The sequence below is a fragment of the Dermacentor silvarum genome, chromosome 3 (genome assembly GCF_013339745.2).
Source record: "Dermacentor silvarum isolate Dsil-2018 chromosome 3, BIME_Dsil_1.4, whole genome shotgun sequence".
Taxonomy (NCBI): domain Eukaryota; kingdom Metazoa; phylum Arthropoda; class Arachnida; order Ixodida; family Ixodidae; genus Dermacentor; species Dermacentor silvarum.
This window is the reverse complement of record NC_051156.1, coordinates 189,775,079-189,799,907: the sequence shown is the minus strand read 5'-3', so window position 1 is coordinate 189,799,907 and position 24,829 is coordinate 189,775,079. Positions and strand designations below refer to the sequence as shown.

Here is a 24,829-nt window from a genome sequence, read left to right as displayed (position 1 = left end):
GTTCGCACGAACTCGCCAGCGTTCTCACGCAGCTTCGAATGTATCGTGAAGAATACCTCTGTGATTTATTAATAAAGATGTGTATGATAATAAACAATATAATGTTTAACAAGTAAAAAAAAATGACGGGAATAGGTGAAAACAAAGCATTGCTGTGACGGCTGTTGCTGTCTACGCGGGCTCCTCGAATTGTGCGGCGCGCATTATGTGGTAATGAACGCACGATTAATTATGGCGAGTCTTGCATTTGCATAACCATGCCGGAAACAGCGCGGACGGGCCAAGGCCCTTGACCTCCAGACCAGCGCGGCGAAAGAAGCTGAGTTGATGTGGAGCAAGTTCACATCAAGACGCGCCCCGCCACCGAGTTACAGCCCGATAAAACCGCAAGATATACAAATCGCTCTTTCTCCAAACAAGCAAAAACGTGAGCCAGACAGCCCGGAGCGTATACTTAAAATAAACACGGCTGCCGCAAGATATGCCAAGTTTATGAGCGCTCCAGCGGCAAGTCAGTGCATGTGAACTCGTGCGAAATCTCCGCATCAACTTTACGTCGGCACGCGGACAAGTTTATACCGAGTTTCTCTTCGTGAGCGTCACCTTTTCTATGTTTTCTCATTTGTGCCTGGTAGCGCGCCCGGTAGTTCTCCTAGGCACGGGGCGAGCTTCCCGTTATGGGCTCTGCGGTTCGCCAGCGACACCGCAAATATTTATGGAGCCAGACCCGGCACGGGCAAAACGGAACAGGCTGCATCCGCGTCGCCTTTGCCACGCCCGCGTTCACCTCTTTTTTTCATTACTTTTTTTTTTTTTTTCTTTATGCGCCGCGCATTTCGCTCCGCCGAGCGTCGCGCCGGTTATTACGAACAGGGCTTGCAAAACGCTCCGTCTCCCTCATTGCACTCGGTTCGAGACGACGGCGCGAGGTTGGACGGGCCGAAAATCGGACGGTCTCGAAGCGCGAATCCTCACATTTAGTGCCCGAAGGCTGGTAACAATAAACACCCAGAAAAAACTGAAAGCTTGGGTGCGCGCACGAGTCAATGGCCTATTCAAGCGGTGCGCCCCTGGGCGGTGACGTCATGCAGCCGAGATAGAAAGTAGTCCGCCCTGCTCCGCGTTCACCTTTTGTCTGCATTTCTGGCGTATTCGGCGTAAATACGGCCATACGAGCGTGTGTCGTAAGGTAAACGGCTAGTGTTGACTAATTTTGCTTGCCTCCGAGTTCCGAAGGACCGAAATTCTTCAGACGCGTATGAATACAGCGTCCCGTCTCGCGCAGGTACGCGCTGTGTGTGGACACATGCGTTGAGTGTCTTGCCGTTTGTGTGTGTGTTGCCGGTTTGCTTGAAGTGTTGGAGAGTCCGTCATAGGATGTTTACACTTTGAAGAGCATTCACTGTGAGTACGCTACCGTTTTGCTCTTGTGAGCTCCCGGCGCTGCGGCCAATTGATCAAACTTTGCCTTGGTCGGTGGTACTCCGCGCGGAGTTGTCACGTAAACACAAATGTCGCTCGGAGCGACGTTAGGCCTAACCTATAAAACCGGCCTTCAGGTGCAGCCGCTCTCGCCGTTGCACTGCCCGCTGACCGCTCCTTCGGGAACTTGGCTGCGGTGGCTTGCGATTTTTTTTTTTTTTCTTTGGCTCGCCAAACGCTTCTGATGACTTTGCCTTAACAACGCGCGTTTTTCTGATCATAAAACGCAGTGTTTCTGTCAGTCTTTTTATTCGGCGTGCCGTCACTTGTCAGTGCCTGAGCGCTCCGAGAAAGTATCAACAAAGCAAGAAAAAGAGCCTACGATGGAGGCTGGTTTGTCAAAAGCGATGTCAACGCCCAACTCGGCAGCGATCGCGCTAGCCAGAAAAAGTCGTGACAAGCTTGCGAGCTTTCGCAGCAACTTCGATGTGTTTAGTAAAGTCGGGAAAATAACCGATAAAACGCCTTGCAACGTTTTCGTAGGCGTTTTCGACTTTTGTTTCTATGGGCGGGCGCTTTCCTATAAGATCGGACATCGGCTGTCTCACTAGGCGCTGGCTGAGCTGTCACGATTCCCATTTTTTTTTTTTTTTTTTTTCCGTTCTTTCGTTTTTCTGTTGAGACACGTTCGGCGGCAGAAAATACGTAGTTCATCTCGGAAATGCGCGATCGCCCTGCGGTAGGCGCCGCCGATTGTGCTGCTTTTTTTTTTTGTCCGACAAACTTTTCGGTAACAACTAGGTATTCCTGCTAGCGGCCTCAGCCAGCATACCGCGTGGTTCTTTTTTTCGATCTTTTTCTTTCTTTTTTTTTTAACTCCAGTTGTACCGCATGTACTATGCGCTCTGTAGGAGGGTAAGCGTGCAGGGTCATTTGATAAGTTTGTTAGGTGATTGCACGACGCCGTGGACGCGTTTTCTTTTGTTTCTTCAGTCCGCCGTGCCTGTGTGAAGGCGGTGCGGTGCGCTTTCGCCCGACGCAGGGAGTGGACGCGCTGTGCTGCGCCGCGGCGCATTGTTTGGCGTGGTGTGCAGATCGCGCACGACGACGCGCCTTGACATTGACGCTTTCCGATTCGGTGTCGACTTGCAGCTGAGAGTTCGCACGGTCTCCCATTCAAGGACGGTCGTTGCGGCTGGTGGCCGACATTATATTAACCTGAGACCGTTGTCTGGTTCACCGCACGCACTGTCGTCTGCTCTTCGTCGTCTGTCGGTTGCAGTGAAATGAGAACGCGTTCGCCTTTAGGACTTTTGTTTTCTTTTTTTCTTTCAGTTTTGACCCCTCTCTCTCACACACACGATCTCTCTTAGTTTTGCTTTGTACGGAGAGCGCACTCGTTTATGTAGTCATCTTTTCTTTTTTTTTTTTTTTGCGTTAGGGACGTCGCCCTTTGTCTGTGCTTTACGAGAATGCACACGCCTGGCTCTCTAGCGATGCGAAATTTTGCAGGCAGACGAGGCAAGGCGGCGTCAGCGAAAGCTGGCGCAAAAGCCGGCTCGTGTATTCGTGTCTAGAGCATACCTGACACCGCGTGAAATATGTAATATCTCGCGACAAGCGTAGCCTTTGAATTTTGCTGGCTTTGTATAACGAGAAGAAATATTAAGTGTAGCTTTGTACGTTGCAGTGCGTAGTCCAAAAGGCCTCATATGCAATCGCAAAACAGTTTGAGAAAACAGTCTGATTTCTTTCCTTGTCAGTGGGCTTATCGGTAAGCTAATATATCAGAGGAGCTGTTTAAAAAAAAAGGAGACAAGACATCACTCGGTAGTTTAAAAATTACGTAACACTGCATTTTTGGGGCAGATTGTGTGATTACCAATATTTGCGTTTCGACGTCTCTTCGCATTGGGTTGAAGAAGCTCTCGTTAAAAATTTGCATTGTTGAATAAAACGAATTGATGTTAAGTGGGCTGCAGAAATAGGCAACTATTGAAAACGTAGGCATCGTGCCTCTAAAGACATTGTGCCATGCCGTATAATACTAAGGTTTTTGTAACAAGAGCGAATGTTTATTAAATGTAATATTCCTGGACCGTAAACGAAAGTTATTCATTTGAATGTGTAAACACGGTGCAGACACCAGGCAGATAAAGTGCGATGGCGTGCCTACCCCACGTAACAAAAGTTGAACTGGGTAGCTGAATTGTGATGTTTCTTTAACTTGCATTGATTTTCGTTCAAATCTATTCTGACAGCGATGCTGTCAGCTCATGCCAAAAACAGTTTGAGATTGTGCATTTCTATGTAAAGTATGCAAGTTCCTTGCACAATCACTAGTTCAATAGCATTTTATTTTGATACAGGCGTGTTTAACTGTAAGCTCCGCAAAGCCCAAACACCATTCCAAATCAAGGAAAATTAAAACATCTTGTTTGCCTCTATTACTAACCTACAGATACCACATTTGTGTAAAAAAGAAGTGTGAATTCAGTAAAAATTCATTACTATAGTAATTAATAAGTAATTGGTTTGCTTCACAATGCACAACTGAAAACTGGCTCCAGCACATCGAAAACGCTACTATAAACTTTGCGTGAAGTTTCCTGCATTTAAATAAGAATTTTGAGGCATCAAACTCGGTGCTGCAAAATGATGGTGGGCTTTGTGAGGTTAACTGCGAAATTGGCACCTAGATTGCAAGTTAATGTTAGCAGTGTCAATGGTACGGGTGTAGAGCTGTCGGCAAATAATATGAGTGTCTTTTCCTGTAGGCATATATTGGCATTTGTGGGGCCATGCCACTTTAGGAAACTTCTGACAGTATTTCATGCTCCAAATGGAAAATTTATAGTTGCCGTGTTAACTGGTTCAGTCCTGTTGTCGATAGATTACTCCTTGAACATCAGCGTGAAATGTAATGGTCAATTTTCATTTGCAACCCGAGTTTGAAATGCCAAAAAAAGAAAGGAATGAGTGAAAGCTGTTAGGGGGAGTGGGCGAATCAGCTGCTGCGCTGGCCTTGCCCGAGCTTCTTGTACATTTAGTATCAAAAGAAGCAAAGCCACTGGGAACATGAGCTTCGCCCATTTCTGGAGTATTTTGTAACGATTATTTTTATTATGTTCCAGTTTTCTCTTTTTGCCCCTTGTCATAGTCTCACAAGAAGCTGCATTTACGATGTCACCCCCTCAGGGTATGATAAGAAATGGAATGCTCGGGGAAAATAATCATTACAAAATATTACCCATGTAAATATTTGCCATGAAAATAACCAACTTTTTCTCCATCGTGTCATGCCCACTGAGACTTTAGCTGCCGGGAAACTGTGGAGGGTGTGGTGACAGATTGCCTCCCTCTCTAGAACTTTCAGAGAGGTTGGACAAAACAGGAAACTAGTGAGATATCCCAGACGCTGCAGCAGTTAACCCTGTAGTGCCCAACACAGTTGCAGATTCAAGGAAAATGAGAACTTCACCTTATTTTTCATCATGGAAAATACATTCATACAAAATGAAATATCTGAATTATGTCCTAATTAGTAGAATAATTATTAATTAGTGATTAATTCTATAGCTATCCACAACTGTATACTTTCTCCAGTGTATCAGAATGCTGCTGTAGGCTAGGCACCAAGTTTCCTGTGCTTAAATTGGAAGGCTGAGCTATCCAACTCGACGTAGCATATATAATATGTTTGGTATTGCACAGTTAAACATGTCATGGCTTCGCTTCTGTTGACACGAGCTGCGCACATGGGCAGAGTCGCCTTGTTGTGTGCCAGTTGGTGCTGACGGGGAAGAAAGCTGGTCCTTGGTATGATAATTTATAATTGCTGTATGCATGGTTAACTCTTTACTTTCCCGAGCAAATTTTCTTGTCCGGGATCACACTTCTTAATGCCTTGAGCAACAGGCAGTAGGTACGTGTGAGGTACGTTTCGCTATTTCCTCACCTCACAGTCGCCCGCATGTGAAGAGTTGGAGGTCTAGCCATGCCAGAATTAGCACTTGGAGTGCTGCAGATAAGAGACACCTTGTTGTGGCTATCTTTCGCATGCCTGTGTGAAGCTGGAGTGCTCTCCAAAGGTTGGGTTACCAAGGCTTCTGCTCTCTACTTTTATTTTTCAGGCATATTTGTAGGCATATTTGTCAAATGTCTGACGCCAGCTTTTTGGCTTTTCATTCGCTCATGCAGTTTTACTTGTATGTGCCGTGAGAAGCTTTTGTGTGTGGTTTTTAGCGGCCAACTCAAAAAGAGCTTGCGCTTGACATGCAGGCCTGAATAGTGAAGATGCTCAAGTTCATCACAAAGAAGTCCCAGCACGTCAGTGCTGAGCGACTCAAGGTGCAGCGGGAGCTGTTTGCCTTCAACAGGGTAAGAATGTAAAATTTAATCTTCTAGTGACTGTCAAGTATACAGGCACAAGGAGTCATTAAAGCCATGATGGGATGCTAAAGAGGCTAAGTTGAGCTGTATAATTAAGTTGCGCTTCTGCTATAGTAAAATGGCACTTTTACCATGAGGAAAGCTTGGTAAACCAAAAAAAAAACAACAACGGTAAGTGCACAAGACGGGTGGCAGCACTATCGTGAAGTTGTTATTATCATTATTATTATTATTATTCTTTTTTTTTTGGCAACCAGATGCTGTTCAAAAGGAACTGGAGATTTAACCTAGGATGCTTTAAGAGCATTTCCTGCGCCAACACAGCCCAAATGTGGAAAGCCTGTAATAACCAACTTTTTCTCCACGAAATGAGGGAAATTAAGGTTTTGAAATGATTGATACCAGCCTAACTGATTCAGTGTTGCTCTTTGGCGTCCCCTATACTGGTGCTTTGTGCCAAGAAGTACCTCATTTACCAAAAAATGGCAATTCAAGACGGCACATCTCTTGAAGACAGTTAATTGCCTGAAAGAAAGGGTGAAGATACTTCATCGTTGTTTTGAAAACAGTACATGAATTCCCATAAGAATGTGTTGTTTTGGGGCTGTAAACTTAAGTCAATCACTTTCGGGGATATTTTCACCTTCGGGTGACATGGCGTTTCAATTTGACGTCTCACTAGAGTGACCGGCATTCTCTGTGAGCACTGATCTTTAATAATAACCCTGAAAGTGACCAACGAGAAATGCGGCCTCTGGATCATGTTTTGCTGGCCAGTGTGCCCTCATTTATTCAGATCTGCACAGGTAGTGTGCCACACACGACAGAAATTGTAGTTCCATTTGCTTTCGTGTTCATATTCAAGGTAATTACATTTTTGTTACACATGGTTTACTGCCATTTACCAATTATTAACAGGACGTCACAGTTAACCTGGTTCAATCAATTTTTTTTACATTTCTTTTTGCCTTCAAGCTTGCAAATCTTGTTCATTGTCGGGAAAAAAAAAACTTGTTTTTATTTCTATTGGCTTTCACTTACCCAAATGTTTTGCAGTCATAAGTCTTTCTTTCTGCACTCTTACTCACTTCGCTGTTACCTAACTGCTAATAACTACTTTTTAGTCGGAAATGGCTCGCCGGGTGAAGTTCTTCTGCTAGTGGTAAAAGGGCAGTCATACGAAGCTTGCGCACGGTCGTTCCGCAGCAGACAGGATCGTGACGTGACGCTGCCTCATATACACATGGTTACGATGTTCCTAGTGGTCAGAGGCAGCAGGAGCAAAAGAAAAATATCAGAAGGCAGTTGCGCGAGCGATGAGACAGCCTCCCTGCCGCTTTCTGAGCATTGGCAGGCTGCCCAGTCAGCCTCTTGCCTCCGCGAAGGCCGCAGGCGAGAATGCCTAATTGCTGTGTCACAGAGAAGTAACCTGATTTTCCGGAGTTGTAGTGCTGCACATGTCGGGCCAGGAATCAAAGGTCACGTGGCTGCGGGAGGTCTTGGTGAGGGCGTCACTGGCATTCTTTAAGCACCTCCCCCCTCTTTCTCTTTCTACACTCTCCTACTCCCTATCAATGTTTTTTCTTTTTCTGCTATTGCAGGGATCAGCTTGTGAGAAGACATTTGAGCTAGCTCGCTGTGGCATATCTTTATGACCGCCCTGTCATTTTTTTTGTTACCCTGTACCGCTTCTGATAATGTATATCTCAGTATTTTTTTTATCTGATCCTTGAGCAAACATAACGAGAGCACAAACAAGACAGAAGGGGAAAAAAAAAAACCACAAATGTTCAGGGTCAAAGCGCATAACGACGTTATTCAAGTGGTTTTTCTCTGTTGTTTCCCGTGTGACTGTTTTTCTCTGTATTTTCATAATGTGTGGGTGGTTGTGCTGTGACCCACAGGTGTCAAGGAAAAGGATGCTTGAATTAGCTAGTTGCAGTCAAGGGTGGTGGAGAATTAGATGAAGCAACGCGATTATGAGGATTCGATGAAACAATGAGTTTGTGAATATTGCAAGCTTGTAGTGGGTTTAATTTGCACAGGACAGGGTGCAAATGGAGATCCCTGGGAGTGGCTTTTTATCCTGTAACATGCTTAAAATGTAGGGGGGATGACTTTGGCATAGTAGTATTTATATTATTTCTCTATTTTTGTACAGCATGAAATTTCTTGCTTGTTCGGTCAGAAATCTGTATGAATAGAAAAATATTACTGCTCAATAAATTAAGCATTCCAGCGGCCTTGCAGAATTATAATACGTGACCTGGAATTAAAATATGTGCACATATGTTGGATGTGCTTGTAAACTCGAGTTTGAAATGCCAATGTCGCTGGTACTTTCTGCTGTTTCATGAGTCACTGGTTACACAAAGCTATGTTAATGACACTTTTAAGAACCTATGCTCTTTGAAGAATGGCACATAAAAGATGCTATCAAATGTTTTCTTTATGCCACCAGTGCTGCAGTATCTTAGACTTATGAAGACCCTGCCACTTAACAAGTTTGGTTCTTGCAAACAGACAAGCGTGGCGCATGGATAATGCACTGACAATCGTGACTGCCAGGTATTACATTGATGTACACTATGTAAACAGCCTAAAATTAAAACACCAGCCTGTGCATCTTTTTGAAGGAACCTTGCTTCCCAGCGGAGACAAGTCACATGGAAGGTGCACCTGCATCACACCGGTTGTCTGCAACGTCATCGATAATGACAAGTGACTTCTGTAAATCATCCAACGCAAAATGCACAAAACTGCCAATAGAAGTGCACCGCGCAGCAAGAAAGGAAGAAAAAAAGAAAGCAGGCGATGGGGGGCACGTGACGTAAATGGGACGCGGTCCCACGACTACGGTGTGGGAGAATGCAAGGAAGGAATGTTGCTTACAGATGCTAGTAGAAGCAAGTGGAGGGTGTGGCTAGGTTGGCAGTGAAGCTCACTTCCTGGCAGTATGGTGACACATCAATTCAGTCTCTCCTATCCCCTGTGATAATGATAGTAGTGATAGTAATAATGGTAGGACACACCCTAGAATGTGCTTTACAACTTCCAAAGTAAAATCAAAATTACGCATAGGGCCAGGTGAGGGGCCTAACAGCCATAATGTTGGCTGCCTATTTTTTTTTGTGTTCTATCACACTCCGGGTAATTTGCCGCAAGTTGTGCTTCTCGGGATAAAATTTCCCTGCTGCAGTGCTGATTAGCTGTGGAATTACTGATGTTTGCAAGGGAAAAGTCTGATACTCCTTGATATTGGATAGCCAGCTATAGCAAATTGGGGATGAAGAATGATTATTGACTACCTTGGCTTCACTAGTACAAGCGTGGCACTAAGGCCAATGATGACAGGCACTTGACAAGTGAGTGCAAGATGATGTCAAGAAGTCCAAATGTAGCTTTTGCCTCAGTCACTTCTCTCTGCAAACTCATTTGTGCATAAATTGTTGCTACTATTTCAAACTAGTGCTACTGAATTTTGTTCTTTTCACTTTGTCTTGTATGCTGAGTTGATAGCAGAAAAAAAAAAACAGCCTTCAGTAAAACCAGCTCACAGGGGCCGAAGTAACTGGGTTTAAACAAGATTAAGCTACATTCAGCTGACATATAAAGCCATAACACCGCTGGCATAATCGTCACAAAGCATTGAAGTTACCACAATGTTGCTGTAACTACACTTTGCAAATGTCAAGCTCCTGTGAATAAACTCACAATGACACGACAGCTGCTGACATAATTCCATGGCTAAATTTCATATCTGCATAGCAGTCGGTCCCAAGCAGCATGAGTCACCTCAGGCAGCGGCAAGGAGTGCGTAGGCTTTCTTGTTTGTTTTGCCTTTCATCTTGGGTTGCATCCTCGCGCAGGTGTTGCAGCTGCGGTCTCAGCCCTCGCTGCGGCAGGTGTTCGCTGGGTCGCATGCGGCTGGGCTGCCTTATGCGTCGTCGTTCTGTAGGGATCCTCTTATGGCTAGGGAATTTGTTTCCTGCTGCGACAGATTTACGCAAGCAACATTTTGCTCAATAACGGTGATGTTTCAGGCCAGCAGGAAGAAATATCAGATAACTGTGGATAAAATTTGCAAGCCGAGCGAGAAGGGCAGCTAAGGCCTCTGGGCTCCTGGGCTGAGGGGACCACCCACTGTAGAGCAGAGGAGCTACCTACCAACGTTAATAGAACCAACTCAGTTTCACAGCTCCGCCAAAAACATGGGCTCCGTGACGGTCGCTGAGAACAAACGGCGCTGCGATCGAGTCGCGCTACCGGCAGCGCTTCTGGTTGCGCGCCTTTGCTGCGGCTGGATCCAGTGTGGTTGTTATGGTGCTGTTGCGCATTTGTTGCGTCCTGCAGAAGTTCGTTCGGAGGTTTGAGTGCTCGCGCTGGTCTGCGAAGGTGTGAAGCCTGGCTTGTATCGAGCATGAGAGATGCTGACGTGTTTTGCACCGGGTTGGACAAGCGGCTACAGGTCGTCAGCTAAGCGCTACATTTAAGGCGTAAACATTCTTTGGCGAAGTACCACAGGTCCATCAAGCGAAAAGTGTAATGCCTTGTATCTGCACAAAAATGCATAATTTGCGAACTTAAAATGTTTATTAATTATGATGTAAATGTAGAGGATTACTAGCTTTATAAGAGATAAGGCACAATAAGAAAAACATGGATCAGATGGGGAAACCCATAGGGATACAAAGGGCTCCATAGAAAATGCATGGGGAAGCTTATAGTAGGGGTGAGCCAAATGAAATTTTGGGGTGGGCCAACTCCAAATTTGGAAGGGGGCCAACTTGGGGGTGGGCCAGCGCGCAATACGGCTGTAACTTTCTCCAAGGAAGTGCATACTTCCTTGGAGAACTTCTCCAAGGAAGTGTTGTGTTATTTCATGTAAACAACCTTTTGCGACAAGTTTAGTCAGATTTAGCTTCTGAACACAGCTATGATTTAGTTAACTTAAGTAAACTTCAAAGTGTAAGGAGTGGTGTCTGAAATGTGCGGTTGGTTGCGGAAGCGCTGTTCAGGCACCTCGCCGCCTCTCCTTTTTCTCACCTTTATCTGCTGAAAATCTGAGCCACAGTGAGCACTTTGGAAGCAGTTTTAAGGTTATAAGTGGTAGTCTGCTGCAGTGTTTCAACACCTTGATTCTACGTGGTAAGAGACTAAAGTTTTCAATCCCTGTGTATACCAGTCTTTATTTCCGCATTGCATACACATGTGCACAAAGGATGTGCCACATTCTTTAAATTAGAGCAGCACCGTTTCAAACACTGCATTAATGTCAAATGCACAAAATAACCCCACACTAACCAGGTTTGCATTTCCATTTGCCATGTGTTCGGAAGAAGTACGAACTATCTTTTTTTTTCTGTGGGAACAATGGTGACAATTGTTCCAGCTGTTAACTGTGTTCTGTGTCTTTTTCTGTTTCCTTTCTTATTTTTTTTATCATTTCAGTCCTCCACTTCCTTGTTGACTTTTTTAATATACTCTTGTCACACTTGGTCGTAAAAGTTCTCAGCATTCATGTTAATAGATGTTTTGTTTGTGTTGTATGACATGACATGCAAAGACCTGCCATTTGTAGTTCTGGACTATGCCATTCATTTTTGTGGCCACTATAACCAGTGACAGGTCAAGAACACCATGGCAAGTGTTCCTCAGAGGAAGCATGTACATATGTGGCACTGAATGACAGGTTACCTCGGTTATTCTTTGTATTTATGTCCCCACCGAGTCACCATTCCACCACGAAATGTTTCTGTGTTCCGTGTTTCTGTTCTCCCAAGTAAGTCATGTAAACAAGTTTTTTGTCCGACTAGAAGGAAGCTCTTGGGGGACTATATTTTGCTTGAAGATAACTGAAACACTGCCAACTTACTTCTGTGTTCCTGGGCCCTAGACACGCCTGAAGAGACTGCACAAACAGCTCCTTCAGGCATTTTAGCACTCACTTGAATGTTTACTTTGGTCTATAAATGAATATGAAACAGCATACGCAGAACCAAAATAAATTTTTATGTGGGTGCCTCTTGATGTCATTAGCAAAAGCATTGAAACCTGCCTCCTGTTCCTTCCTTTCTTTTTTTTTTTTATAGCAACTGTTTTTTCGAATTTTTTCCCCACTACTCGATAGACTGCCTGCCATGGATTTCCTCACTGCCCTACAGCCCTGGCCTGGGACCCATTCCTGGAGCTTTTTGCCATCGGGACCAAGACAGGGTCACTCAGAGTGTATCCTTAAACGTGTTGCTATAGCCATTGGTTGGTACAGATATAAGGAGCTTGTCTTACATTCAGTGGGCCTACTTTCATCCAAGTTTGTCTGATTATTCTCGCCTTTATTGTGGTTTAGTTGCATCCTACGTTAACCACTCCCATGATGCACACACCTCTTGTGTAACCTTCATTTATGTAACATTTGTTTCCCTTCTGAAAATAAAGGAGTGGCCATGCTAGGAATGCGATTACATTTAATTCTTTAGAATAATATTGTGTCTGTAGTCATTGAGTGTACATTACAACATAATGTGTATGAAACTATAACACTGAACTACTTCTATGTTTACAGCTACAGAAGCATTTTTGTGTATGTGCTGCAACTCCAGGATTTCTTTTTGTGCCCGCACGATATAGAAGCATTGGAACCGTCGCTTCCGCATTCCTATATGGGCAGTAAGTCACAGCTGTCACAAGTTCTCACTGAAACCACTACTTGTACCATAATAAATGCTCCTGAAAACTGCTATTTTTCATGGTTTTCTAGGAAACTGTGGCAGTGATGTGGTGGGTCAGTGGCTATGGCAATGCGCTTCTGAGCACAAAGTTCAGGACGTTAAACCCTACAAGAGAATTAACAGAATTTTAGGCAGAAAATGAAAACATTTCGAAAGTAAGCTTATTTCTCCTGTAAGGACTCTTCAAAGGCCTCTTTATGGTAATAACTTCTAGTTGAGCTTCCCGATTTGATGTGATGGTATGCCCTTGACACCTGCTACCAGATATGGCGCCCCCGGTGTTGAGTATGTGGTCGAACATGATGCCAGCAGCCCCGTGATAGAGCTGCACTTTGTGCCTAAGCAGGTGAGCTCATTGCATACACGTTATTAAAAAAAAATTTATATAAACATTGAGGTTCATTGATGAAAGCTGCAGATTGAAAGAATGCCAAAGCATGGTAAGCAGTGCCTGGCTAGATTAGCTTATTTCACTTGAAATGAGAAATACGTCACTTTTGGTAAAGGTTTGCTGTGCCAAGGAAGTGAAGGACTGCTGGTAGTGTAGCCTTCAAGCTCCTGAAATGATTTTGTGTGACTAGCTGAGGATAGATAGCTGTTGATAAGTTTTTTAGGGATTAGTTGCAGTCAATATAGAACAATGCAGCATGAGAAGTTGTGATGCTTTTGTTCAGAATGATGATAAAGATCGACAAAAGTACCTAAAGTCAGTCACATCACGTAACAATGTCCCTTTAGGCATGGGAAAAGTAAAGAGAGAGGCCATTGGCCTTCAATAATGGTTCTCTCTATTTCTATGCTAATCAAGCACTGAGGACATTACGGAAAAACAACCCAGCTTGGTTTAATGCTGACAGTGCGCCATTAGCACTCTGTCACCCGACACCTGTTTGATTTTAGTAGAGCATACTCGAAAAGCATTGTCTCAATCCACCTGCAACTGCCTGCACGATAGAGGTGTCTCATGAGTTTCTTTAGGCTTTGTCCACAGTATACTGCTTCTTGTAAAGTGATGTTAGGGTAATCTTTTCTGACAGAGAAGCTGTTTCCTGCTCTGGGTTAACTGAAAGACATAAGTATTGGAGAAGCAGCTGAGGGATGTCCTGTCCTAAATGGTTCATGTCGACTTTGGTTGTAGGGACGGCTGATCACCCTTTTGGAGAACAACACACTCCACCTGTGGGAGATCAACATGAAGGGTGGTGAGGACTCTGTACTTGAGCATGTGGAGTCCTGCACCGTGGATTCTAAGTGAGTATTTCCTCTACGATGCTATTCTGTTTAGTCTTCAGGGCGTGTAGTAACAGCAGCACAGCATGAAGTACCTCTCTGGGATGAAAACATTAAATGTGTTCACATACAGAACATAAAGGCGCAGAATTATATTGTTGCAAGGCTTCTTTCAAAAGGGCCCTGAAACACTTTTCTAAGTAATCATAGAATGGCCTTGCTATTAGAGGAGGTCGCCTCACAAATCTCCTGCCGCAAAATATTTTTCGAATCCTTGAAGTCCAGGCAGAGTTAGAGGTAGTTATCGCATCGATGTGTGGCTTTATCTCTCCTTTCATATCCACTAGCACGCTGGAGGCTACACAGAGGTGATGGCCAGGGGGCAAGACACGTGCGTATAATTTGGCCATTTAAATTTTTTTCTTCTTTATGGCGCTGCTTCTGGTTCACACGTGCGCTGTTGCTTTCTTGACACAAAATGAGCACTTGGATGGCCTCGCGTCGCTATTCCCCTGGAGCTACGTCAGCCATTCAGACTAGTTAGGACTCATTCACACTAGGCCGACACGACACCGATTTTGGTCCGTCGACTGATGACGACAGCAGTTTACAGGACGCAAAACGCTCTGGCTAACGGTTAAAAGGAAGGAAAATGCTGTCGCCAACAGTCGGTAGACCAAAATTGGTGTCGTGTCGGCCTAGTGTGAATGAGCCTTTAGAGCACGTGGTTGTCAGTGGCCAGAGAGCTCGTCAAGGCACCCTGTGGCAGCCACTTTATCTGCGCTATGCAGCACACCAGGACGATTTCTGAGGCCATGCGCAGCAGACGCAGCTGCACGCAGCGGTCGTGTGTAGACCAGGAGTGCAACAAAGATTAAATACCTTTTAGGTCCTTTGGAGGTTGTAGACATACTTTTTTAATTAATTTAACTCAAAATTAGTAATAGTATTACTGAAAATGTTCTCGCGATCATGAAATCCGCCAATACAGTTGGTTGGCTGCTTGCGGCGTAGCTGCTGACAACATTGGGATGGAGAGAGCAAGTGTTCTTTCATTGTTTTTAACACTAGATTGTAAATTACCTGCTGCATGCTGTGGAGTAATATTTGGCTCACATGTTCACAGGAGCCTCGTTTACAGATTGACGTTTTCTTACTATGTTCATAAGTGTCTCAGGGCTCTTTTAAGGCTCAGAAAGTGCCTGTGAGACTTAACCTAAGCATTAAAAATATATGTATACGTATACATTATTTGTCAGTTATTTGCTGACATAGATGGGAGGGGCTTGCAATTAGAAAGATTGGTCCAGCTGATTGTCCTCGGCATCAATTTTTCACAAATTGAGATGATTTGGGAAATTGTGTAAAGAGATATCCTTGTCAAAATTGAGGCATTTACAGTATTCGTACAACAAATATTTTTCTTGGCATGCAGTGGTTCAGGCTCTCTTCTTTCTCAATATAGCAAAGTAATTTTGTAGTCACGATTTTATTTAATCATATCTGATATCTTTTGTTCATGCGAGAATCTTATGTAAGGAATTAATCAGAATTCAACAAAGAGGCATCATCTGTAAATTTAGCAGTTTTTCATTATATCAAAGGCTCACTTGCTCATTTTCGAAGATATCTTGTTTAATTAGGTTTTCACGCATAATTCAGCTAAACTTTGACTGTATTTGCATGAGATTTGGAATGGTTGTTTGTATTGAAGCAATCATTGAACACACAAGTATAGTGCGTTATTATTGGGGGTGAGTGGGGAGGGCAAGCATGTTTAGGATTTTCGCAGTTTGAAGCAAATTTTAAGTTTTGGATCCAAGATAGCCTAATTGCAAGTTGTGCAAGCTAAGCGCCCTTACTCTTTGCCCTGCACAGGCTTCGCATCTTCACCTGTTCCGTCCAGTCCTCTGGAGATCACCTGTACCTGGGTACCGAAGGAGGCAACATCCACTTGCTGGACATCAAGTCATTCCAGATGACTGACACCATCATCTACCAAGATCTCGTCACTCAGAAGTGAGCCTCTGTCCATTTGGTGCCTTGATAGGAGCAGGCATATGACGCTTGCTTTATATGTACAGGGCTGTCGGCTTAGGGAATACCTCGTAGGGCTCGTAGTGGCTGAAATCTGGCATGAAGGCCCCTGCCTTCGAATGGGTTATAAAGTCACCATCACCAATCTGTATAAGGAAAGCATTATGTCATAGCAACACTTGTTCTTTGCGTGCCTTCAGCTTAAGGTAGGCAAGAGTAAAGGGTGGTTGCAATGGTGAACAGCCATTAGCATGCTCTTTTCTTTTTTTTTTTCTGTCTGTGCCTAGTGTTCTCTACCATGGCAATGTTAATTGTAACTTGAAGCTATCTGCTTGTTCTGGCTGTTCTATGTTTATCTGTTTTCCTCCACAGCTTCAGGAGGTAGCTTCAGGAGGCTTCAGGAGGTTATTACCAGCTATAAGAGAAAGCTCTGGTGTATAGAATGTCTTGTTCAGTTTTAGACAAAACAAAGCAAGAGTTGACATGCTCTGGAGCCACACAGTGCGTTTGTGTTACAGTGTTCCTGAAGACTACAAGATCAACCCTGGCGGTGTGGAGGCAATTGCAGAGCACCCTTCGGACCCAAACAAGATGGTCATCGGCTATTCAAGGGGCCTTATGGTGCTGTGGGATAACGAGTCGCTCAACGCTGACCAGACTTACATCTGCAACAAGGTGAATTGTTAGCAGTTGTGGCAAGTGAGCAGTATGGAGTACAAAGTAATAGAAGCCAGGAATCAACCCCTGATCATTTATAAACTGATTAGAAATGCAATAAATAATTCTTAACAATAATTCTCAGTCATGCTGAACAAGTGTATAGATTGCTTTTCATTTGAGCAAACTAGCCTGCCTGCTTGCACCTGCTTGATTTCTTTTTGTGGAGCTGCATAGGGTCATACTGGTGTTTGCTAAAGTAAGACAGCATCAAAAATATACACAGAAATATATTTAAAATAGGAATTGCTAAACCTTTGAGAGTAAGATTTTAAACCTCGTTAATTGTCACGAAATGTACAGTAGCCATCATTACAAATGATAATCATTGTAAGTGGACCACCCTGTATGTCTCTGCGCAGTCTGTTTACAAGACGGCAAGTTACTCGTTAACCTAGCTTCTAAATTTTTTGTTTTTCTAGTGGAAAACAGTTCAGGTTCAACTAATAAAGTAACTTTTATTTCTGAGGAAAATAGGGGACAGAGAAGAGAGAAAAACTGCACACTGCAGCTCCATTTCAGTTGCTTTCAGAACTTTGTGCTGACTTTTCTTGTCTGGTTGTTGGGTCCAGGATCTCCACTCGGTGTCGTGGCATGGAAGCGGCACCAAATTCATGAGCGCCCACAACGACTGCAGCTATTTCGTTTGGAGCGTCAACAGCTCCAAGGCCATTGAATCTGTGGAGCAGTGTTATGGTGAGTTTCCACAAAGACCTCTTGCAATCTTGTAAGGACGTTGGCAGCAGAGCATAATTCTTGCCCTAGATAAACGGAAACCTAGCAATTCCTAATGATGGGCTGCGTATATTGAGGCATTGTGTCCTACTACCAATCTGCATGAGCCGCATTAGTCAAAATGAAATCATAAAATGGGGTTAATGTCGTGCGAAGTTTTTGGAACCTTCCATTTCTCCTATGCAGCATAACTTTTCTCATTTACCATGAACTGTGGATAAAGTTCAAGGTACCCAAATTTTTATCATATGACAGCTTCTTATGTAATGTTAATTACCTGTAGCCCTCGATTGATAATAGTTTCTAATGGAATGTTCTTGCTTGAAAGAGAAAAGACGTATGTTGATGGGGCTCCCTGAATGATACCCGAGGGATTCAGGAGCTCCGTGGCGGCACTGAGCATGAGTACCACTGTGTTTAAACATACATTGTGGCTGCTTCTTGTACTGCATGTTTGAGAATGTGTTCTTGCTGCAGAATTGGCTGGTCGTACATTTGTGCAGTGACAGGTGTAGCAGTTATGCTGTGCTATGTGGAGAAATGTGTAAAAGGTTTTGAGTCTTAATGGCAAATCAGGAGTGTCTTAGAATCTGAACTTCCTCACAGGTCCCTACCCTTGCAAAGCCATCAACAAGATCCTGTGGAAGCGGACCACTGGGAAGTGAGTGTTTCCAAACATTTCAAACCCCATTTCAGTTTCAAGAACAAGTGCTGGTCTGGCAGAAACAAGTACCGCATTTACTTACATAATGAGTGCACTTTTTTTTCCCATAAAGTATGCGCAAAGGTGGTGGGTGCGTTCTTATACAGGGTGAAAGTTTGAGGGATTTTTTTTTGTTTTGTTTGGGTTGTAGCCGTCTGTAAAAACTAAGAGACGCACTGTACGATTAAACGTCTGATATGGCATTCGACACGCCGGAGCAGCAATTGGATCCGAGGCGTTCTGCCGTGCCTTAGTGCTGGTTGGGATGCCTGGCGTTGCGACAAGGGTAGTACAGTAAAAGCTTGTTAATTTGAATTCTGCGGGGGTGTCACAAAAATTTGAATTATACAAAATTTGAACTAATGAAAGTGAGAAAAAAATCGCACAGTTAAGGCGCATATATAGTCCAACGTAGTGTGAACGCGCGTGCATATGCTACTTCCCATTGGCGAGAACAACGCCTTCAGTTCGATGCACAGGCGCAGCCAACATAACCGGACGTGGCTAGGGCGGTGCCCGATGTCTAGATGGCCTCTTGCTCCATATGCATGTTCTTCGCGCCAACTACGTAGACCCACAATGCACCGCAAGAAAAAAAGGGAACCCACGCCATTCCGCCGACGGTCACAGACAGCCGTTCAAAGCTCCACATGGGTTGGGGATTGTTCTGCGCATACTCCGAAGAGAGAAGCTGACGGCATGCGCGTCGAAGTATAGAGGGGATGGCATTTCGGCTGGCGCAGTGCAAGCGGCCTAGCGTGACTATCCGCAAGCGACGCTCGTCCACGTGCTGAAAACGTCGTCGGCTACTCTCTTCAGAGCATGCGCAGAACGATCCTCAACCCGTGCACCACTTTGAATGGCTGTCTGTGACCGTTGGCAAAGCGGTGTGGGCGCGTTTTAGAGCAAAGCTGCACGGCCCGTGTGGTGACACCAGCGTGGCCAACATGCTCCTGTGCACTAGCACTCTCCCCATCCACGATGGCGAAGAGTTCAAATTATCGGTTGTGGCGCGGATTTCAGAGTGAATTAGCGGGATGCATTACATATTGCTTTCAATACATTGTTGGACGGACTGCGGCGGGAACTTCGAATTATCCAAAATTTCGGATTAACGAGTAGTGAATTAACGAGCTTTTACTGTAGATCCTGGAACAGCAGCCAAATTGTACCGTGTGTCTCCTACTTTTATCAAACACCAGGTGTCCAATCTAGACCTAAGGCACGGCACGATGCCTCGGATCTGGCACTATGGCAAAACACCTCAAAAAGCAAAACGCCTCAAATTTGGCTGCCTTTACGGCATGTTGGACACGTTATTGGACACTGAGGCGTACATGCGTTTCCTCTGTGTTATCATTATGCGATTAAAAAAAAAAACGCTTTTTCGTTCTACGTACATTATGTGAGTGCGTTCATTATGCGAGCAAATATGGTATACTTGTACTTCAGGTCAAAATTTTAAGTCTTTAAACTGATGGTTTGTGAATGACTGAGTCCTGCTGCACAGTCAACTTTTATGGCCATAAACGTGACTATCAACATCACGACCATCATTTATACTGAGTTGAAAGAATGGTACAAGTTTCTGAGCCCAACGTCTTAATTAAAGGCGTTGAAATGGTGGAGAGTGTGTCGTACAATGTGTGAAGCTGTCGTGTGCCTGCTTCGACTTTTTTCTCCTGCCTAAACTGTAGCCCTTGCAGTGCTCTCAAAAAGAACATGTAGTTTAGTTAGGGAGTGGCTTAGGAATCTGTACGGTTCTGCTGTAGTCGTCGTCCTAAAATGCACACCCCTGCTTTTTCCTAAAGGGACGACTTCATCATCTTCTCGGGTGGCATGCCACGAGCCAACTACGGTGATCGGCACACGGTCTCAGTGAAGCACGGGGAGACTTCCAAAGTGCTGGATCTCACATCCAAGGTGGTCGATTTCTTCACCGTGGATAAGGAGGCAGACGACCCTGGTGAGTTCAAAATTACGCCACTTTCTAAAGAAAAAAAAAAGGATATCCTGATAACTTACCATTGGCTTGTTTTGTCAGAAATGTTAGGCAGTGTGAGATGTCCGTCACGTGCTGACATTGTGGTTGGTTTTGTGTTGACCTTGCAGAGACTGCAGAGCCCGTGGCCCTGGTGATTCTGGCCGAGGAAGAGCTGGTGGTGGTGGACCTATCTTCGGACGACTGGCCCAGCTTTGCCCTGCCCTGCCTGTCGAGCCTGCACTCCTCGGCCATCACGTGCACAAACCACTTCTGCAACGTGCCCCAGGACGTCTGGGACAAACTACTCGACATGGGCCGCAAGCAAATGCTCCAGTGCTCAACAAAGGTGAGTGGGCCACTGTTGTACAGCGATGACTGTTCGGAGTACTTCTTCTAGCCTTTGTGGAGTCTCTTGCGGGTACATCAGTGTTTTCTTGGGTGAAGAAGTCACCAGGAAATAAATATGTTTGTGCTCACCTGGGATTTGATTGTCAGTTAAGTGTGTGGAGCTATTTTGCCGCCATCATCAACATTACCATTATGTCATTAGAGAGTTTTACATTAGGGGATGCAAGTGGCTTGTGTACGCAAGAACTAGGAGCCACGATACTGTGCATGGGTCAAGCCCTCTGCTCAAAATAGCCGTAGAGCAAGCAGTGTTGCTGAAGCAGACTGTGCCTTCAGCGACTTTCAGTGTTCTACCACTGTCGATGACTCCAAGCCTCCGTCTTCCTTTGAGCCTCTCTCTCTTGTTTCGGAAACAAGGCAAAAGGTCCACAAGTAGGCAGAGACTTGAAGCGATCGATAGTGGCCAAACATGGGATGCCTGAGGGCTCGCTGTATCGACACATCTTCACTGCATCTGAGGAACGTCTTCCATTTCTTTGCAGCCCTGGCCACTGGTGGGTGGCCGTGTGACGGCTGAGAAGCCAAATCAGCATGACCTGCTGGTGACCGGCCACGAAGATGGCTCCGTGCGCTTCTGGGATGCCTCTGGATCGTGCTTGCGGCAGCTGCTGACTCTTAGGACGGCGCGCCTCTTTGGGTCAGGAGATGGCCCCTCAAGCTTTCACGCTGCACAGGACGAGGAGGAGGAAGAGGAGTGGCTGCACTTCCACAAAGTGGGTGTGCTCTGCATGACACGTGACTATCTTGAAGAGGAACTATAAATCAGTTTAAAGTGTTGAACTCTATTTCCGTTAATTTTGCAGTTTCAAATTATTAGAAAAGAAAATAACGGTTAAAATTATTTTTTTAGTTTCTCGCCAAAGCCTCATTGCCAGCATGTGAGTGTGACATCACTAATTTTAAATTATTTTTTCGTATTTGGACCATTGCATAGTACAGTAAAACCCCGGTGATACGATCCCGGCTGGTACGAATTTTGGTGTGATACAAATTCGTAACATTCCCCGGCCGATATGCATTGCTCACAATATGAAAAAAATCGGCTGTTTCGAACTGCGGTGAGCAACAGCTGCGGGTGGCCGAGCCAGCGGAGCAACCGGCACAGACAAGCCGGCACAGCGGATGGCACAGCATAGTCGCCAAGCAACCGGCTGCGTCACGCGGCTGCGCAATCTCATTGGTTCCCATGTCGAGCAGACCGGACCACATCACAGCCTTGCCGATGCTTAGCGAGAAAGTAGACGAGGACCGCTGCAGCTACGATGACCGCGGCGTGCACGCACTTATACGCCTTTCAGAAAGCAATTGTTTACGATTTGGGCAAGAAGAAAACGTACACGGTTATACGTTTTTCAAGGGACCGCGAAAAAAAAAAGGGAAAAAAAAAGTTGCAGTTTCGCCCGAAAGGTGAAGCAACGATTGTGATAGCAAATTAGTAGACAACTGTACAAAGTAAGGATAGTAGCTGTACCGGCCGCACAAGCTTGTAAACATTCGCTTACCACCTAAATTAACAAGCACGATGTCACGCTCACACAGGTAAACATTAACACGTCTCGCCTGATGACCGCGGACACTCGCTATCGAAACGCTGGCGTGAGGAAGCAAGCGCAATAGCAGCAGCGAGCGAATTGACCTTTGCGCTGTCGCTCGCTTCAGCGCCAACTAAATGTCGAAAGCACAGCGCATACGAAGCTACCGGTACTAGGCACACTTTGTCAACATCGCAGATCGTGATGACGAGGTCCGCGCGGGCGCAGACTTTGCGCATGTCGCAGATCACTTTCAAGATACGGCACCCGTGCGGCTGCGTCGTATCTGCAACGTGCCGGTCGCTTAATTGTTGCAACGCATCGGTCGCTTGTTGCAACGTACAAGCTGGCTGCACCACTAAATTTACGTGACCGCCACATTCAAACGCAACGTAAGATGCAGGAACATTTCAGATTGGCGATGTATCACGGGGAACTTAATAAATGGAAGTCAATGAGATTTAGATCGGGACCTCGAAAACGCGACGTAGCAGCCGGGAAAATGCAGCAGCGAGGAAGGTATCAATGGGCTTCCACTATCAGAAATATCTTCTGGTCAAAATAAATTCATTTTTTCTTGATTTTGTGTATGTTTTGATGATACGAATTTTGGGTGATACGAATATTTCACCCGACCCCGCGAGATTCGTATCACCGAGATTTTACTGTAATGAAAGTTCTGAAAAGTTGCTTTGGTTCAGTCTTTGTTTCCGCAAAAATACAATTTAGTCCACCTTGGCCAGTATAAGCAAACGAGGCTGAAGCAGATGCTGTCAGAATCCGTGATGTCGTGGCAGGTTGGTGTGGTAATCTCAAGGCAGTGTCACCACCGAGCTAGTTTCCTGCGTCTTTTTCTAGTTTACCCATCGCCTCCTTGCAAGATTGCCTTTTATGGTTTTTTTTTTTTGGGGGGGGGGGGGGGGTGTAAAGGGTAATTTATCAAAACAGCTCAAATTTCTTTCTCTTTTATGTCCCTTTATGTTTTGCTCTGTGGGCACTATTGTTCTGGAAAAGCATGGTTTTTGAATTGGGGCTGTGATTCAGAATAACATTTTGAAATATCAGCTCTGCAGAAATCCACAAGGTAGATAAAAATTGTCATCCGGCCACGAGTGCCACAGTTCTACAAAGGCAACCCGTGCACATTAAACCCTTGTTAGGTTTCCTTTGCAGCTTCGAGCTACGCTTGGTGGATGAAGATTTTCCCTTTCATAAATCTTCTTTGTTCTCGGAGACGAAGGGTTTCTTCGGCGTTGGTCACTCGCTTTGTTTAAATTCGGAACAACTGCGTGTCGTTGCTCATGCTGAAATATAGGGGAGACTTCTGTATCGTAGGACATTTTGTTAGTGCCAGTGGCTGTTTCCGTTGTGGACTGCCCTTGAAACTATTGTTTGTATGCAACGTGGACCTTTTGATTTCTATTTGTAGCTTTTTTTTCTCAGCTATCACGTCTCTTGTCACATCATACAAGTCTATTAAATTTGGCAAAATTGATTTGTCACACTTAGTAGCAATGTGCGTCGAGTCGCCGACTGCTCTGCTCTGCGATCTGGTTAGCTCAGATTGGCTTAGCCTCTCCAAAAAGGTGTTAGTCCTGGATTTTATCCCTGGATTTTTCTTTAAATGCGAAGCTTTCCTTTTGAAAAACCCTTGTAGCTTTGGGTGGATGGCAGGTCTTCCTCTCACAAAATGTCATTTTTTGATTGCTTCACATACTACAGTAGAACCCCGCTGTTACGTTCCCGGGTGCTGCATTTTCCCGGCTGTTACGTCGTTTTCGGCCGGTCCTGGCACAGCTCCCATAGAACCCAATGCATTGGTAACCCCGCTGTTACGTCGCAACTGTGGGACCGTTCCCGCATCATATGTTGCGACCTGCCACCCTGCGCCGGCCCGAGCGGCTATTTTGACTTTTCATATTGCTTGGCTTGGTTGCTTGACGATGGCATTGGCCGGACAAAGTGCCGGGGGCGACACTGATGACCTATTTTCGGTTTCCGCCAGCAAAAGTATGGCCCTTGAGATCCGTATTTGCTATCTAAAGATTGTGCCTATGATGGGTTGTGGCCATAAAATTGGTTTTGGCTCATAGATGTTCCGTGTAAAGTCCAAGGGTGATAACGCCGTCGCCGCGCGCCGTATGCTGTATGTGCAAGTGAAAGCGTGCGAGGGGAGCCGACGACCGCGTCTAAATCTCACGTGCGAAAGAAAGAAAAGCAGGGAGGAAGCGCACCTTCTTCCGTTGCGCTCGAGGCGCCGGCGAGGGGGGAGGGATAGCGGCATCAACTGCTTACTTCGCTTCGCTCGCTTCTGCAGCGGCGCTTAAATTCCTGACGCCAGCGTTTCACAGCGCATGTCCGTGCTCATTGAGTGTGATGTGTTCATGTTTGCCTGTGGGCGCTGACACCATGCTTGTTAATATAGTTAATGAGTGATTGTTTACAAGTTTATACAGACGATAAAACTGCTATTTTTGCTTTGTATAGCTGTCTAGTAATTTGCTATCGCAATCGATACTTTGGCTGTCGGGCGAAACCACGACTTTTTTTCACACGTAAGAATTAAAATAATATTGTAATTAAAATATAACAGTACTCCCATTTCTCAATTTTTTCTAGTTCCTGGCTCTTGCGTTTCCCGGCTCTTACGTTTTTTTTTTTTTTTTAACGGTCCCTTGAAAAATGTATCGGTGGGGCTCTACTGTAGTGGCAACAAAGAGAAACGCTAAGTTAACTGAAATTGATGAGAGTACATTTCTGGAATTGTGAACATGCTGGTCTGGTTGCGAGCTGAGGCTCTTGTAAGCCAGAAAGGAAAGAACAGTGAAATTGAGGTGCTGATATCACACTGAGATTCCTATTTCCGGCCCCCTGTGTGACGCCTTAGGTTTTTGGCAGTTTCTCTTCGCTGCTAGCTGATTGTATATCAGTAAAGAAG

General features: G+C 45.0%; 1 protein-coding gene across 1 annotated transcript in view; it reads left to right on the top strand.

Annotated features, from left to right (window-relative positions):
* Nucleotides 1-1,262: 1,262 nt before the first annotated feature.
* LOC119446297 (lethal(2) giant larvae protein homolog 1) overlaps nt 1,263-24,829 on the top strand; it is a 48,111-nt gene continuing 24,544 nt past the window's right edge. The window contains exons 1-12 of the mRNA XM_037710696.2: nt 1,263-1,404; nt 5,704-5,802; nt 11,945-12,042; nt 12,810-12,891; nt 13,684-13,796; nt 15,654-15,794; nt 16,331-16,487; nt 17,102-17,225; nt 17,871-17,925; nt 19,779-19,933; nt 20,080-20,297; nt 20,842-21,072. Of these exons, the coding sequence (XP_037566624.1) occupies nt 5,719-5,802; nt 11,945-12,042; nt 12,810-12,891; nt 13,684-13,796; nt 15,654-15,794; nt 16,331-16,487; nt 17,102-17,225; nt 17,871-17,925; nt 19,779-19,933; nt 20,080-20,297; nt 20,842-21,072 (1,458 nt within the window). The 5' untranslated portion in view covers nt 1,263-1,404; nt 5,704-5,718. The remainder of the gene's footprint in view (nt 1,405-5,703; nt 5,803-11,944; nt 12,043-12,809; nt 12,892-13,683; nt 13,797-15,653; nt 15,795-16,330; nt 16,488-17,101; nt 17,226-17,870; nt 17,926-19,778; nt 19,934-20,079; nt 20,298-20,841; nt 21,073-24,829) is intronic.